This window comes from Rhincodon typus, chromosome 3 (genome assembly GCF_021869965.1).
Source record: "Rhincodon typus isolate 14 chromosome 3, sRhiTyp1.1, whole genome shotgun sequence".
Taxonomy (NCBI): domain Eukaryota; kingdom Metazoa; phylum Chordata; class Chondrichthyes; order Orectolobiformes; family Rhincodontidae; genus Rhincodon; species Rhincodon typus.
Window position 1 is genome coordinate 27,018,600 of NC_063334.1, and position 17,158 is coordinate 27,035,757.

At 41.6% G+C, this 17,158-nt stretch overlaps 1 protein-coding gene across 1 annotated transcript in view; it reads left to right on the plus strand.

Annotated features, from left to right (window-relative positions):
- Window positions 1–3,372: 3,372 nt before the first annotated feature.
- mamdc2a (MAM domain containing 2a) overlaps window positions 3,373–17,158 on the plus strand; it is a 113,102-nt gene continuing 99,316 nt past the window's right edge. The window contains exons 1-2 of the mRNA XM_048620073.1: window positions 3,373–3,852; window positions 4,077–4,193. Coding sequence (XP_048476030.1) covers window positions 3,822–3,852; window positions 4,077–4,193 — 148 coding nt within the window. The 5' untranslated portion in view covers window positions 3,373–3,821. The remainder of the gene's footprint in view (window positions 3,853–4,076; window positions 4,194–17,158) is intronic.

Consider the following 17,158-nt stretch of genomic DNA (forward strand, 5'->3'; position numbering starts at 1 on the left):
GATGCTGCTTGGCCTGCTGTGTTCATCCAGCTCTACACCTTGTTATCCAAGAATGGTTTTGATTGAATAAAGAAGAAAAAATTGTTTCCACTGGCAGGAGTGGCAGTAATCAAAGGACGCAGACTAAGTTAAACTGAATGAAGAACCAAAGGAAAGACTTTTTTTTTTACCCAACAAGTTTTGTGGTCTGGAATGTGCGAGGCGATAGCAGAACACTTTGAAAGGGGAATTGGATCTTTAATTGAAAAGGAAAAACTTGTGTGGTGGTAGGGAATGTGCTGTGTGATAGCAGAAATGTTTGGATGGGGAATTGGATATGTAATTGAGAAGGAAAAATAATATGTAGTGGTAGGGAAAGTGTAGGGAATTGGGATTATCTGGATGGCTCTTTGAAAGAGCCAGAACATGCTGAATGGGCCCAATTGCCTCTTTCTATGCAATCAGATTCTATAGAATGGATGACCTGATGAACTTGCAGTGCTAAGCTGCATCCAACACTCTTGGTTGAAAACATTAGACTGAAATGAGTAGCAATACACAGCTGTTGTGACCTTTACTGAACCAAAGTGAACTGTGGGAATACTTAGAGAGTGCCAGGAAAAAAAGAGGGGAAATAGTCTGCAAAATAGACCATGGAGAGTTCAATCCAGTTGTTGCAAATAGTTTCCAACAGACAAAGAAAGAATTGAAAGAAGGATGGAAATGAAAAGAAAGACTTGCATTTCAAAAGGAACTTCTATAATTTCAGGACATCCCCAAAGCATTGACAGTCAAGAACATTTCAAGTGTGGCTATTGTTGCAATTGAGGAAATAACAGCAACTAATTTACATACAACATTTCTACATACACACAAACATACCTGTTTAGATAAAGAGCAAGGTGTAGAGCTGAATGAACACAGCAGGCCAAGCAGCATCAGAGGAGCAGGAAAGCTGACGTTTCAGGTCTGGACCCTTCTTCAGAAAAATGCATTCAGAAAAAAACACAATTTACTGAAGAAGGATCCAGACCCAAAACGTCAGCTTTCCTGCTCTTCTGATGCTGCTTGGCCTGCTGTGTTCATCCAGCTCTACACCTTGTTATCTCAGATTCTCCAGCATCGGCAGTTCCTACTATCCCCAAAACCATTCTTGGATCTCATTTGCTGCTTCTCTGACCTTAGGGGAACTGTCCTGCTCTCTCTAGTCCTTCCACATAGTTATATTGACTATCCTCAATCTTCCTACCAGAATGTATGGCTCAACACTTCTCTGTGTTCAACATCATTACCATGTTTCTGCCCATTTTGCCAGTCTACATCTTCTTGAAGTCAGCCACAATCTTCCTCACTGTTTACTACATTCCCTTATTTTGTGTCAAAAAGTGCTTAATTCAGGCTCCGTCTACCAAAGTTCAGGGAATTAATAGATATCACAAGGTCCAATGGTGCTAATACTGGCCCTAGTACCGCAGTCTATCTCCCTCCAGTCTGAAAAACAACTGTTCTTCACTACCCATAGTTTTCTGTCCTTTAATTTATTGTGTCTCCACATAGCCACTTGTCACTTTAGTGTGACAGGGCCGGATTTTACTGGAGGCTTGGAGAAGAGGGGAAAGGATTTGGTCACCCCTTTAGAAGTAAATTTGGTTCCAACAGCCTGACTTTTTAAAAGCCTGTGGTCCAGTAACAACACACAGGAGATCCATTCTTCAGTGAACAGGAAGTCCTGTCCTTCAGTGCTGCCAGTTGATCTAATTGGCTGCCAGAACTCAGTACTGGGCACGGCTGGACCAGCAAGTACTATCGCAAAGAACAGCAGGGACAATGGAGTTAGGTAGCTCAGAAGTTTTTTGCATGGATAGGGAGGAGGGAGGGGTTGACGGTAGTGATGAGGTGTGTTGTGGTACTTCTTGCTTGACGCCCTTCCCATTTCTGCATGTTCAAAAATGTACTTTTAAATATGACCTTTGCAATCTAGCCCAGCTGCAACTGCCCAGCATTTAACAGAGTTTAGGCATTTTGAGATCCTTACCTGGGCAGTTAATGTTCTTAATAAGCTTAAAGGCAGGCAGCCTTGTGGACAACTTACTTAATCCCCATATTATGGGAAAGGGGTCAGGAAAGACCATCTGACACACCTACTCTGCCAAAAATATGGCTGCATATGGCTGTTAAATCCAATTCAATATTTTAATTTGGCTATTAGGCCTGTTATGTAGCACTTTATCAAGTGTCTCCTGAAAGCCAATATATATAACACCAACTCTCTCTCTGTTACCTTAACAAAATAAAAACTCAAATCAAGTCAGCAAATCACTTTTGACAAATCTACTCTGGCTTTCATTTATTAACTCATCTTTTCCCAGTGATGAATAATTCTATGTAGATTTAAATAGGTTAATTTTAACACACTCAAAACGCACTAGCCTGGACTGTTAAAATTAGGCCCATTATCTAGAGAAGCCTCTGCACTGTTGGCATTATTCAAACTGACCTGAAATTGCTGTGTTTAACTCGCTCCCTCTTTTGGAAAAGGTTTGTAAACTGACAATCCTCCACTGCTCTGGTACCAGGTCCATATCTAGCCAGAATGGGAAGATTGTGGTCACAGCTTCTGCGACTTCTACCTTTACATCTCAGCAATCTAGAATGTATCCTATTCAACTGGGTGACTTAGTTATATTTTTCACAATTCAACTCTGGTGATGTTAGGGTACTACTCAATTGCAGGTGGGACATAAACCCAAAGTTTCTGGCAGAGAGGTAGTGACACTACCTCTGCACAACAACAGCCTGGCTTGAATTTTTTACTTCCACGCCGCATCTATTATCAGTGAAATTTCTCTATGGCTTTTCCCTTTGCCCTGATATTGGCAGTGTTCTTTTCCTCAGACAAGACAAATGCAAACATATTCCTTCAGTTCCTTGTCGTGCCTTCTCTCCTCATACCCTATTGCATTATGCCAAGAATCAAACATGCATCTCTATTTTATCACAATGCAGTCGTGCACGACTGGTCCTCAGTTTCACTCCTGACTCAACGACCCGTCTCGCTTTGGAATGTATCACTGGCTCCCAAATAATTTGGCAGCAAACAACAGCAACATGAAAGTGGGCCTGACAGATAGAATCTGATGTCTTTTAACAAGCAAAAGTTGGCAGCACTCTGAAAGCACTAATAAACGTTTTTTGAGTGTTTAATAAACGAGGCTTTGTCATCTTATGTCGGTGAGAGCAGAAAGAAATTGCTTTCGAAATCAGCATTCCCAAGAACACTCCAAACTTTGACTCCCACTTCCCTTTCCCAGCCCTCGCGCTTTCTTTCTCCCTTGACAATGACAAAACTGTTCTCGGCTCGAAAGGGAATCCACTGTCGCCTTTTATCCACCAACTATAATGGTCAGCTGCAAAAACGATGCCTCTATGCAAATAATCAGTGGAGTTCCTAAGGGGAGGGGCTCATGACGACAGATCAGCAAAAAGGCAACTTTTGTCACTCTTTGAATGTGCAGTAACCACAGAAAGACAGTGGGGTGCTATGTATCCTTCACTCTGTTAACAGTGTTTTTATTTTAACAACGCCGAGCTGCTTCTATTTGGGTAGGTGTATCCCGCCAATCTGGAAATCATTTACTATTTTTTCCTTGCACTCTCTCCGCCCCGTGGGATATCTCCGCTGCTAAAATCTGACAGGAACAAAGCAGCTCGCCTCTCTCCCTCTCTCGTCCCAGCCTATCTCTTTGCAGGACACCAAGCTGCTGAACTGCTGAATGACACTGAGTTTAAGGAAAGTTTGAATTACAACAGTGGATGACAACTTTGGATCTTAACCATACGCCATGACGCCTCTCATATTTTTAATTCTACACGGTAAATGCCCACTAAAGTATTTCTACATTAACATACAGTCCATAAAGAGATTGCATTCTGCACCTGTAAAAAGTAAACAGTTTGGAATCTGCAAGGTGAGGCTCGTTTTTGAAAAAATAAGCAAGCATTTTGAATTTGTTGCATTTTTAACTTTGTTTATTTTTCTTCCCTTGTATTTTATACATGTATATATTTGCGTGTGTGTTTGTGTGTGGTCTATGAAGTCGTACAGTTTGGCAGTGCCGATATTTTGGGAGGTAACGGTTCGTGCGATTTTGAGGACGGCACGTGTGGCTACGAGTCAGATCCCAATAATGATCCGTGGATCGTGAATTTACAAGGTAGGCAAATAATCCGCTGATACAATACCGCCGGTCGATTATATTCGAGAGCAAATTCTGCAACAGATGCTCAGCTAAGCAACTGGAAAAGAGCTGCAGCAACACACAAGGAGTGAAACAATTATTAGGTGGGATGTTACACAATCCAGCGTTCTCTCTCTCAACCTCCTTAAACAGCAGCAGTTCAGGCACAACATTTGAAATGCTTGCAGTTTTGCAACTCATTAACGGTTCAGGTTCTTGTGCACTTTCCGAAGCGCCCTCTGGCAGATGCAATGCTGTTTTGTGCGTGAGTGCTGGAGCAGGCTGTTCTTGGACACCGAATAATATCGATTGAACACACCAACAGCCACCGCTATGACCTGTGATGGAGACAGGGACGGGTCAGATTTAAAAAAAGGCGCATTAGATCTTACAGGGACAAATGGCTTATCATGCTCAGGTTGTCTCTTGCGTGTATTTTAAATTTAGATATGAACAAGGAATCACACTTAGCTTTGAACTCGTTACGATGGGTTTCTGCATTTGTGGAGCACAGATGGGCTGTGAGATATGGGAGCATTTTCCTATCGCCAAGTTTACAGCAGTGAAGTGCTGGCTGATGCTCGGTATATATCTTACAGCTCAGGTTCTAGTTTGATGCACAAGTGCAATTCCAATCTCCAGATCTTCCAATCATTGCCACAAACCACTTTATTTCGCATTAGGTGCTGCATCCTCCAGGCATGTATGCTTCCCCAGATGAGGTCTGCAATACAGGCTTTCCTGCTCCTCTGATGCTGCTTGACCTGCTGTGTTCATCCAGCTCTACACCTTGTTAACACAAATAAATCATGCTAACTCTCCCAACACAAATGTGGAATGTTGTGTTGGTCAGAATCATAGATGACACAGCAGAAAAGGAAGCCATCAGTCCATAGAACCTGTACTTACTCCCTGAAAGAGCTATCAATTAGACTCAATCCCCTGCTCTTTTCCCATATCCCTGCTTTATTTTCCTTTTTCAAGCATATATCAAATTCAATTTTGAAAAGTTAGTATTGCATCTCCTTTGGCAGTGCATTCCAGATCGTAATTCATTGCATTATACAAACTCTTTCTATTCTATTTTGTCCTTTACTAATGCCTTTGCCTTAAGTCCTTTGGTTAATGATCCTTCTGGTGCTGTTTTTCTAGTTTATTGTATCAAAACTCAATAAAGCTGTGTACATCCATGAAATGTCCACTTAATCTTCTCTTCTGGAAGGAGCTAGTCACTATTGAACCTTAAACATCTCAAGTGAAACATAAGAATTCAGTGAGTTAAAACTGCCTGATCACAGGGTGGCGTGACTTTTGGGAAATATTCCTGGAACATGCAGATAACATTTCTAATAATTATTTTATTACATTTGGAAGTCTGTGCTTTTGTAAGTTGTCATAAGTGATAAATAAGCACCACATGCTGGAGTGCACAATGGTTTGAAACACTGGTGGACTGAACCATCTGTCCACAACTCTAGTGAATGGGATGACATTCAATTAGATATCATATGCAGAGCAGTTTGTTGCCAAAGTAAAATCAAGGTGGAACAGAATAGTGCATATTTAGGGAGAGAAAGTCCTGTGTTAAAATAGTACCTTCCATAAACCCAGGACATTCCAGGGTGCTTTCCAGTCAAAAGTAGTTTTTGTTGAAGGGTAGTCGCTGTTATAATGTAGGAAGTGCAGCAGCCACTTCAGGTATGAAAACCTCTCACAATGAACTTTGAGGTAAATTAACTATTTTTCTTTTAAAAAAAACTGAAAGAAAGATGCTGTAAATCAGAAACATAAAACAAGTTGCTGGAAAAGCTCAGTAGGTCTGGCAGCATTTGTGAAGAGAAGTTAGAGTTAACGTTTTGGGTCTGGTGACCCTTCCTCAGAATTGTTTCTGTTTCTACTGTTAGTTTGGGATAAATAATGATCTGGCCTGAAGAGTGGCCAGACTGACATGTTTACTTTGTATCAGACAGTTTAGCAATTGTATAACAAGCAAAGCCTCTCATAATTAATAACATTTGATGATTAACCTTTTTGAGAAACTGACATAAAATGAACCATCCAACTATACATACCACATACTCTAAGATGCTCCCATGAGTAAACCAGTCAGTTAAACAGATGTGAATCCCAACCTGGAAAATGGGGAATTTAACAATTCTATTAATTCAATCGAATTTGGATTAAATAGTATCAGTACTGGTAATAAAACTGAACTGTTTCACTGATTTCCATGAGGGGAAGAAACCTACTGTTCTTACTTGGTCTCACCTTTGTGATTCTAGATCCACAGCAAAATGGGTGGCTCTTAACTGCCCACTGAAACAGCCTAGCATACCACTTGGTCGTTTTCAAGGAAGTGGCTCACCACCAATCTCTCAAGGGCAAGTGGGATATGTATTAAATGCTGGCTGGTCTTGCCAAAGATGTCCACATCCTATGAATTTTTGAAAATAGAGCAGGGACAAATGTGGTAATATATATATATAAATAGGATATATAAAACATTACATTGGATAGAAGCTCTTTGTAAATTCTTTCTATTTATTCATTCATGGGATGTGGGTGTCTTTGGCTAGCCTAGCACTGGCTAGAGCGGCTATAGACCCTCAGTGCTGTTGGGAAGGAAATTCCAGGATTTCGATCCAGAAACAGTGAGGAACGGCAATGTATTTCCAAGTCAGGACAATGCATAATTTGGAGCAGGTGAAACTTGAACCCAGGCCTCCTGGTTCACAGTTAGTGACACTATCAGTGCACTACAAGAGTTACTAGGCTGATAACAGACAGATGGATAGCATCATGTATCTTAATTACATCCAGCCATTTTAGTTCTGTAATCCTTAATATCCTTATTTAAGTAAAATTCTGTCAATCTGTTTTTCAATTGAACTACAGTTGCAGTAGGGTTAGGAGTGGGTGGAAGTTCCACATTTCCATTACCTTGTGTGAGGAAGTTATTACCGATATCACCTGTGAATGATGTGATAACGATGCCTTGTTTCGGTCTCTTCCCCCAGTCCCCTAACAACAACAACTGGAAATACTTATTGTCCTATCTAAATAACCACAATTAATCTTTCATACTGACAGGAATACACCCTAGTAAGGCCCTTGTGGTATAGTGATTCTGTTCCTATCTCACATCGAGAGGCCTGGGTTCAAGTCCCACCTACTCTAGAGGATGTGTCATTATATCTCTAGACAGTTTGTTTAGGAAAAACATCCATGCCAAGTTTAGGCAGCTGTGCTCATATTTTAACTGCTCTAGCAATGATACTGTTCTGGTGAATCTGTGCTTCACTTTCACCATGGACAATATATCTTCCCCTAGCCATGATTGCCAGGACTGAACACAATACTTGAAATATTCCGAGCTCTGTATTGCTGTAACATAATTCTCACCACTCTTGGATTGCAGCCCTGTTGAGATGATGATCATTAACACCTTTTCATTGTTTTTGTACTTATCCATTAATTTTTGGTGATTTCTGTATTTAGATTCCCAAATCTCTCTGAGTCTTCACAGTTTATAACTCCTCACCATTTAGAATTTCCTCTTAATCATTCTTAGGAGTATTTTCATGAACTATAAATTGTTGTAAGCATTTGAAATTTGGCATTGTTTGTCTCGCTGAGTGTAAGACCAACAGGTTCGGGAACATAATTCTCTTTGCAGTAATAATTAAGTTCTGTGCTACTAAGCAAGTGTTAGAGATTCTTCATTTCATCTGTTAAAAGTTTGAAGTGAGATTTACCAAGAAACATGTTCATAGAAATTTGGATTTTGATGACCAGTTTTGACATGAGATGATGAGTTGTGCTAGTTTGTGGAAGGAAACTGCCTAGATTTCTCAGCCTCTAAGCCATGCTTTCATTACATCCAGAATTCTAATCCAATATTCTCTGACCAAACTTCCCATCTTCCATAAATTACAATTCATCCTAACCTGCACTAAATCCTGTTCGCCTATCAACATCGACTGTTGCCTTAGCAATACTTCAAATTTAAACTTCTCTCACTTGTTTTCAAATCTGCCAATGGACCCTACCCACGTTTCACTCCAGCCTGACCCACTCACTCACCCAGCTATCTTTGCAACCTTGTATTCCCTTATAACTCTGATAATTCTGCACTCTTTCAGTGCCCCCCTCTTCCTCCTCCCTGGTTTTAATCATTCTGCCCTTGTTCTCTGGGCTTTAAGCTCTAAAATTTTCTCCCTACACCTTTGCACACCTTCGTTGCCTCCATAAGACACTCATTAAATGTTACTTCTTTAATCAAGTTTTTGGTTACCTGGCCTAATATCTCCTCAGTGTCAAATTATGTCTGTGAAGCATGATGGAATGTTTTCCTACATTGATAAGATATACATATTTCAGAGGAATTTCAGAACTGCCAGGATAGATTAGACTAAGAGGTAACACTGTTAAGGAGATAAAATGGGGTTAATGTGCTCTTTTCATTCAAAATGACTGCCAATTAAAACACATTCTGAATCACTTTGTTGGTTAATATCTTCAGACAATTAGGAAGAGAGCGGGCTGCATTTGTCACTTGCCAGTGAATCACATTGGTGGGAAGCCATTGGCACATTCTCACACATCATCATTCAACCGGAAATGATTGCAACATTCAACTGTAAATGCTGCCAGGATTTTCATCTCCACCATTCCAATAGTTTGAGGCAATTTGATTGAGGTTTCTCAGAATTTCAAAAGGAATGACTAGGATTAGATGGAAAGTAACAACTTGCCCTATTGCAAAAGTTTAGAAGTGGACAAAATCTTCATATCAGGGCCAGCTCAATCAGGAGAGCAGTTGGGAAACACTTCATATAAAGGGTGAGAGAAAGTATGGAGCCCTCCTACAGTAGATGTTCATTCAATTAATAATTTTGTTGCAAAACAAGTTTTCGAAGGGATATTTAACTAAGGCAGGTGGGTGGAATAGAGTGTAGACAGAGATTAGATTAACCTTTTACGTTGTTGGGCAGTCCCTTGGGATTGATTTGTTTCCATTTGGGTTTGATGGGTTATGAGGGGCTGGTAAATCCCATGTATGATCTACATACCATCACATCCAGGCCAACAGCTGCTGTAAGAGTTGGGTAGATGAGATGCTTGGAGGTTTCTGTGCATTCCTTAGCATCTCGACTTTGTCTCAGTGTGTTTCCAATGAAGTATTTGTGTGTTTAGTGTCTCCTTGATAAACCCTGTCCATTTTGGCCAGTCTTCACCCTCAAGGACATTCATCAGGGAGTGATGATACTAAGTGTTCGCAGTGTACTCTTGGGAGTCTTCAACCATGACTGAGTTAGTGCAGTTACTTTAGGAGTCTGTTATATGAACACGTATTTCCCAGTGAGTTAGTTTTGAGTGATAAATGACTCAATGCTGGGCATATTGACTTGGGAGAGGCTGCTGCTGTTGGACACTTTTATTGCCACTGGCTTTTCAGTCAGATCTTACTAAATTGAAAAACAGGTTAGCTCAGTTGGCTGGAAGGCTGGTTTGTGATGCAGAGTGATTTTCAATTCTTGTTCTGGGGGCTTTATGGACAGGGATCTTGAAGATGGTTGTACATGTTTAAGGAGTAATTACCAAAGCAAATGGCCTGTCAGGCTTCATAAATTGAAGAATTGAGTACAAACATAGGGAACTTATATAGAATCTTTATAAAGCTCTATTTGTGCCACACTTTAGGAAGGATATGAGGGTCCTTAATAGGATGCAGAGGAAATTTAGCAGAACAGTTCACTTCCTTTTGAGGGATTTTAGCTACAAGGTTAGATTGGAGAAACTGGACTTCTTCTCCTTGGAGAGAAAGAGGTTGAGGGGAGATTTGCTCGATGTGTACACAATTATGAAAGGTTTAGATCAGGTAGACAAAAAAAAAGCTGTTCTCATCAGCTGATGGCACAATGACTAGGGGATATAGATTTTAGGCAAGAGAATAAGAGGGTGGTTGTAAGAACTGTTTTTACAAATGCAGGAAGTGGTAATGATGTGAATTTTGCTACCCACAAGAATGATCAAAGCAGAGATGATGGATCATTTCAGAAAAAATTAGGTGGGTTCTTAAGGGAAATAAACTCGCTGGCCTATGGAAAATGAACAGAGGAAGTGAGATTGACTGGACTGCATCCTAGGGAGTTGTCATGGATTGGATGGGCCAAATGGCTTCATTCTGTACTGGAACAACTCTATATCAGCATCATTCTTATGGCTATACACTTAAAAATGCAAGACTCTCGAGTTTCATTGATTGAGAAGGTGAAATAAGGAAAATCAATTTTTCCATTGAAATCAAACAGTCCAGTATCTAGACGCTTGGACTTATTATTCCAACAAATTATTCAGTCTGTCTTTCACCTGCACTGGCTTGCAGTTGTACATTGGTCAATTCAGCTGTGCTGATGAGGAATTCCCTAACTGTGGATCAGAAATAGCCTCTGAAGCCTTTTTTAATGATATTGTTTGATCAGTTATTCTGGGGAAGTACCACATCAATTTTCAGCAGGGAAACCGATCCACCCGACTAAACTGGTGTTTGTGTTACACAAGCCTTCTCCCACCCATCTTCGCCTCACTCTTTAGTATATCCTTCTATTCTTTTCTCATAATGTGCTTATCTAGTTTCTTCTCAAATACATCTATGATATTCTCCTCAACTTTTAATTATGACAGCTAGTTCCACGTTCTCATGACTGTTTGGGTCAGGAAGGATTCATTTAATCACTATCCCATCCATTTGCTTTTTCAGTGGACATGGATGTTATTGTAAAGACTGGCTTTTATTGCCCAAACCTAGCTGCTGTTCAGGAGGTAGTGGGGAGCTTTCTTCTAGAATAGAACTGAATGGCTTGCTAGGCAATTTTCAGAGGGCAGTAAAGACCCATACAATAGCCTAGCAAACAAGTCTCGCCTAAAAGCAATCAGGATGGACAATAAATGCTGGTTTTGTCAGTGATGCCAACATCACACAAATCAAAAATGTAAAAACAAGTTGATTTTAGTTGAGTGGTAAAGCGAAATGTAATGTTGGCTACTGAGTGTGATTTTTTTTATTCAGGTGCGGGCATCGCTGGCTGGCCAGCATTTATTGCCCATCCCAATTTGGTGTTGAGAAGCTGGTGGTGAGTTGCCTACTTGAACCTTTGCAATCTATATGCTGTAGGTTGATCTGCCTGGGAGGGAATTGCAGGATTTTGACCCAGTGACAGTGAAGGAATGAAGATATATTTCCAAGTCAGAATGGTGAGTGGCTTGGAGGAGAACTTCAGGTGATGGTGTTCCCGTGTATCTGCTGCCTTTGTCCTTCGATATGGAAGTGACTGTGGGTTTGGAAGGTACTGTTTAAGGACCTTTGTTGTATTTCTTGTATCTAGTAGATAGTACATCCTAATTCTACTGAGCGTTGGTGGTGGAGGGAGTGAATGCTTGGAGCTGTGATGCCAGTCAAATGGGTTGCTTTGTCCTGGATGGTGTCAAGCTTCTTGAGTATTGTTGGAGCCGCACCCACCCAACCAAGTGGAGAGTATTCCATCACACTCCAGATTTGTGTCTTGTAGACGGTGGACAGACTTTGGGGAGTCAGGAGATGATTTACTTACCGCAGTATTCCTAACCTCTGATCTGCTCTTGTAGCCACTGTGTTTATATGGTAATCCAGTAGAGTTTGTGGTCAATGGTAACCCTTCAGGATGTTGATAGTGGGGATTCAGAGATAATAACATTATTGAATGTCAAGGGGCAGTGGTTAGATTGTCCCTTATTGGACATTATCGTTGCATGGCATTTGTATGGTACAAATATCAGTCGCACCTTGTCAGCCCAAACCCGGATGTTGTCCAGATCTTGTCACATTTGAAAATGGACTGCTTGAGATCTGGGGAGTCACAAATGATGTTGAACATTGTGCAATCATTGGTAAACATTCCCATTATGACCTTATGAGGGAGGGAAGATCATTAATGAAGCAGCTGAAGATGGTTGGGACTAGGACACCATCCTGAGGAACTCCTGCAGAGATGTCCTGGAGCTGAAATGACTGACCCCCAACAACCACAACCATTTTCCTAAGTGCCAGGTATGACTCCTACCAATGGAGAGTTTGCCCCCTGATACCCATTGATTTCTATTTTGCTAGGGCTCCTTGGTGCCACACTCAGTTGAATGCATCCTTGATGACAAGGGCTATCACTCTCAGCTCACCTCTGGAATTGAGCTCTTTTGTCCATGTTTGAACCAAGGCTGTAATCAGGTTAGGAGCTGAGTGGCCCTGGTGGAACCCAAACTGGGTTTCAGTGAACAGGTTATTGCTGATCAAGTACTGCTTGATAGCACTGTTGATGACACCTTCCATCACTTTACTGATGATTGAAAGTAGACTGATGAGGTGGTAATTGGCTGGGTTGGATTTTTCCTGCTTTTTTGTGTACAACAAATCTGGGCAATTTCCACTTTGTCAGATAGATGCCAGTGTTATAATTATACTGGAACAGCTTGACTAGGGGAGTGGCAAGTTCTGAAGAACAATGTTTCAGTCCTATTGCTGGAACGTTGTCAGGACCCAAAGCCTTTGCAGTATCCAGTACCTCCAACTGTTTTTCTTGATATATGTGGAGTGAATCAAGTTGGCTGAATATTGTCATCATGGGGACCACTGGAGGAGGCCAAGATGGATCATACACTCGGCACTTCTGGCTGAAGATTGATGCAAATGCTTCGGCCTTATCTTTTGCATTGATAAACTCGGCTTTTCCATCATTGAGGATGGGGATATTTGTGGAGCCTCCTCCTTCTCCTCCAGTCAGTTTGTTTAATTGTTCACCACCATTCACAACTGGATGTGGCAGGACTACAGAGCTTAGATCTGCTTTGTTGGTTGTGGGATTGCTTAGCTCTTGTTATGGACCAGACCAAACCCCCTTCAAATATATTAAATAGATAGCCTAGACCCCAATTTTTATCTTATTAAAAGGCAAGTATAAGGTGCTATGTTCCAGGTATAATTCGATTGGTTAAGAAAAATGTACTTTATCCTTAAACAAAAACAGAAATTGCTTGAAAATCTCAGCAGGTCTGGAAGCATCCTATGGAGATGAATTAGAGTTTGTTTCAGATCCTTCTTCAGAATGGAATAACTGTTCAGAACTGTTCAGATGAAGGGTCACTGGACCTGAAACACTAACTGATTCCTTCCCACAGGTGCTGCCAGACCTATTGAGATTTTCCAGTGATTTCTCCTATTGTTTCCAGTTCTTTCAGTTCACACTTTATTTTTACCCTACTGTTAAAATACAAACAAAAGAAAGAAGAATTGGTATAACTCTAACTCCATTGAAAAAGTAACAGAATAATAGATTATTTAACTACTAACAGCACCTTTTTCCAAAATAGTAACAAGCCATAAACACACCCTTTGCAAAGGCAAATTCAGTAAATCAGATTGTTTCACATTCTGGCAGCAGAAAAAACCCAAGCTTTTAGCTGTAGCAAAAAGAAAAAGAGAATGTAGCAGCTTCCACAATCAGCTTCAAAGCCCCAACAACTACTGAAAATTAAGCTAAAACCCTTGTTCTGTGGGAGTCTGACTCCACCCATTCAGGCTGCTTCTATTGTTCCAACTTTAAAAAAACCTAAGGCCTCACAAGCTGTTTACTTCATTGGCTTCAAATAGACAGCTCAGTGCCTGCATCTTAAAACCTCTCTTCAGAAAAAACGACAAAATTACACCCCTTGAAACCATAGCAGCATCACACTCTGTCTATCACTTGCTGCTTATGCTGTTTGGCGTGCAAATAGTCCTGTTTGGTGGCTTCACCAGGTTGACACCTCATTTTCAGGTATGCCTGGTGCTGCTCCTGGCATGCCCTCCTTCACTCTCCATTAAACTGGTAGTGGTTGAGTGGGGGATATGCTGGGTCATGAGACTGCAGATTGTGCTGGAGTACAATTCTGTTGCTGTTAATAGCCCACAGCGCTTCATGGATGCACAGACCTGTTGCTAGGTCTGTATAAGGTCTGTCCCATTTAGCACGGTGATAATGCCACACAACACGATTCCCATTTAGCACGGTGATAATGCCACACAACACGATGGAAGTTATTCTCAATTGTGAAAGCAGGACTTTGTCTCCACAAATACTGCACGGTGGTCACTCTTATCAATACTGTCATGGACAGATGAATCTTCAGCTGGAAGATTGGTACAGATGAGGTCAAGTATATGTTTCCCTCTTGTTGGTTCCCTCATGACCTGCTGCAGACTTAGTCTAGTAGCTATGTCCTTTAGGACGTGACCAGCTTGATCAGTAGTAGTGCTGCCGAGTCACTCCTGTTGGGGTAAATTGAAATCTTGTCACCCTTGTCACCTTCAGTGCTTCCTCCAAGTGTTGTTCAACATGATGAGTACTGATTCATTAGCCGAGGGATGTGGTAATCAGCAGGAGGTTTCCTTGACCATGTTTAACTTGAAGCCATGAGACTTCATATGGTCAGGAGTCAATTTTGAGGAATCCCAGGGCAATTCCCTTCCGACTGTATGCCACTGCACTGCCACCTCTGCTGGGTGTGTCCTGCCAGTGTGACAGGACATGGTGGTGTCTGGGACGTTGTCTCAAAGGTATGATTCCATGGTGGGATTTGAACTTGGGTCCCCCGGACCTAGCTGAGTGTCTGGATTAATAGTCTAGTGATAATACCACTAGACCTACACTCTAGTAATCCAGATAAAGATATAGAATTATAAAGGTGAAAATGATTCCAATCAGCACTGCATTAACTGTAACTGTGGACTTAATTTATCTGAAAGAGCATATTGTTTTAACTGTAAGCTTAGAAATGCACTTGTTTCAGTTAATAATTAAATATGATTGGAAAGGGAAGGAATTCTGAGCCAAGAGGGGAGCCATAGTGGGGTGGTAGTGACTGTTACTTATAGAGCAGCAGCTGCTCCATTATATTGGCAATGGTTGTTTCTCGTTTAACATTGCCCAGGATCCACAAGTGTTTTTCTTCCAGTCTCTCCCGAGCAGCAGCAAGCCAAAGATAAAACACTGTCACACAACTGATCTCGTTCCAAGAATGTAGGAGTAACAGAGTGACTACAGTGAGAAAATACACTGAGCTAGTGTGCTGGGCAGAAACATACCAACCTTGACTTTTAACTTACTCTGATCCGCAGGAACGGGGTCAGGTTTGGATCAGTCATTTGTTTCATACCCTTAGCCTGTTTGACCGTTCTGTGGATTTCAGAACTGGCAACACTCTACATTTGACATGCATGTGAGAAGCTTCACACCATCGAGGACAACGCAGAATTATTGATCAGCACCTCATCCCTTACCTTAACCATGCACTTCCTTAAGCACTGACTGAGTGACAGCAGTATGTGCCATCCACAAGATGTACTGGAACAACTCACCAATGTTCCTTTCACAGCACATTCCAAAGCCATGACTTCTACCATCTAGAAGGACAAGCATAGCAGTTACATGTTATACACTTGAAGATAAATGTCTTTGAACACAGTCCAAGCCCACGCTTTTAGTGAAAGCGTTATTTCAGTTAAACATGCTCCATAAAACTTAAACACTGTTTAAATGATTACCAGCTCCTAATATTTATACAAACAATTCGCACTCAATTAACCTTTCACTGTATCCATCACCTGTTCCGTCATTCTCAGGCATCCTTTCAGACCATATTAGATAATAACATATTCTCTTTTATTATTTTTAAATAACCGAATAATAGTTTAGTTATAGTGTTATAATAAGCAATCAAAGCAAAATATACAAAATAGCAACATGTTGAATTCTTCTTTCCCCTTGCATGTTAAAGTTCCAATGGTCCTTTTTCTACTATATCCAACAATTTCTTTGAGCTTGCTCTTTTTCATGTGAAACAACCAGATAACTGACTCCTGCAGTTCATAGAATAGAATAGAATATCCTTATAATCATATGTACTCAAGCACAGAAGTACAGGAAGACAGTGAAAGTTTACCATGTTGACCCACATGGTGCCAGCTTAAATACCAAGTACCTAGGTACAGATCGTAGATACAAAGCAGGGAAATAAAGGGAAAATGAAAAGAAAAATGTTACATTACTTACAGTTATTTATAGTATATGTTAGAAAAAATGAGAAAGATAAACATTACAGTCTTTCTATTAAGGGCCTGCAGTAGATCAGCAGAGGAGGCTTCCACGTGGTCTAACTGGATTCGCAAGCCGCTGACCGCTCACACCGGTCCCCAGTCCAACAACCATTCTGCTCCTCTCAGGCCTCCAGCCCACTGACCGTCCCCGCTCCGCTCAGGCCTCCAGCCCACTGACCTTCCCCGCTCTGCTCAGGCCTCCAGCCCACTGACTGCCCCGCTCAGGCCTCTAGCCCACTGACTGCCCCGCTCCGCTCAAGCCTCCAGCCCACTGACCGTCCACGCTCAGGCCTCCAGCCCACTGACCGTCCCCGCTCCACTCAGGCCTCCAGCCCACTGACTGTCACTGACTGCCCCCGCTCAGGCCTCCAGCCCACTGACTGTTCCCGCTCCGCTCAGGCCTCCAGCCCACTGACCGTCCCTGCTCCTCTCAGGCCTCCAGCCCACTGACCGTACCTGCTCCTCTCAGGCCTCCAGCCCACTGACCGTCCCTGCTCCGCTTAGGCCTCCAGCCCACTGACCGTCCCCGCTCCGCTCGGAATTTGGATTTGGAGATTTTTGCATTCTCCAGCATCTGCTTTAAAAGTGCAATATCAATCCTTAGTTTTTCTCATACATTTGTTGACTGTGACTTATTATCAATTTAATACTCAATGGATAGTATTGCTGATCCCCTTTTTAATTCTTCCAATATTTTCACTAAGAAAATGCCATTTCTACTGCGTCTCAAAGTGTGAGTGTCTTTGCCATTAAAGTTCTTTTTAACATCCTTCTG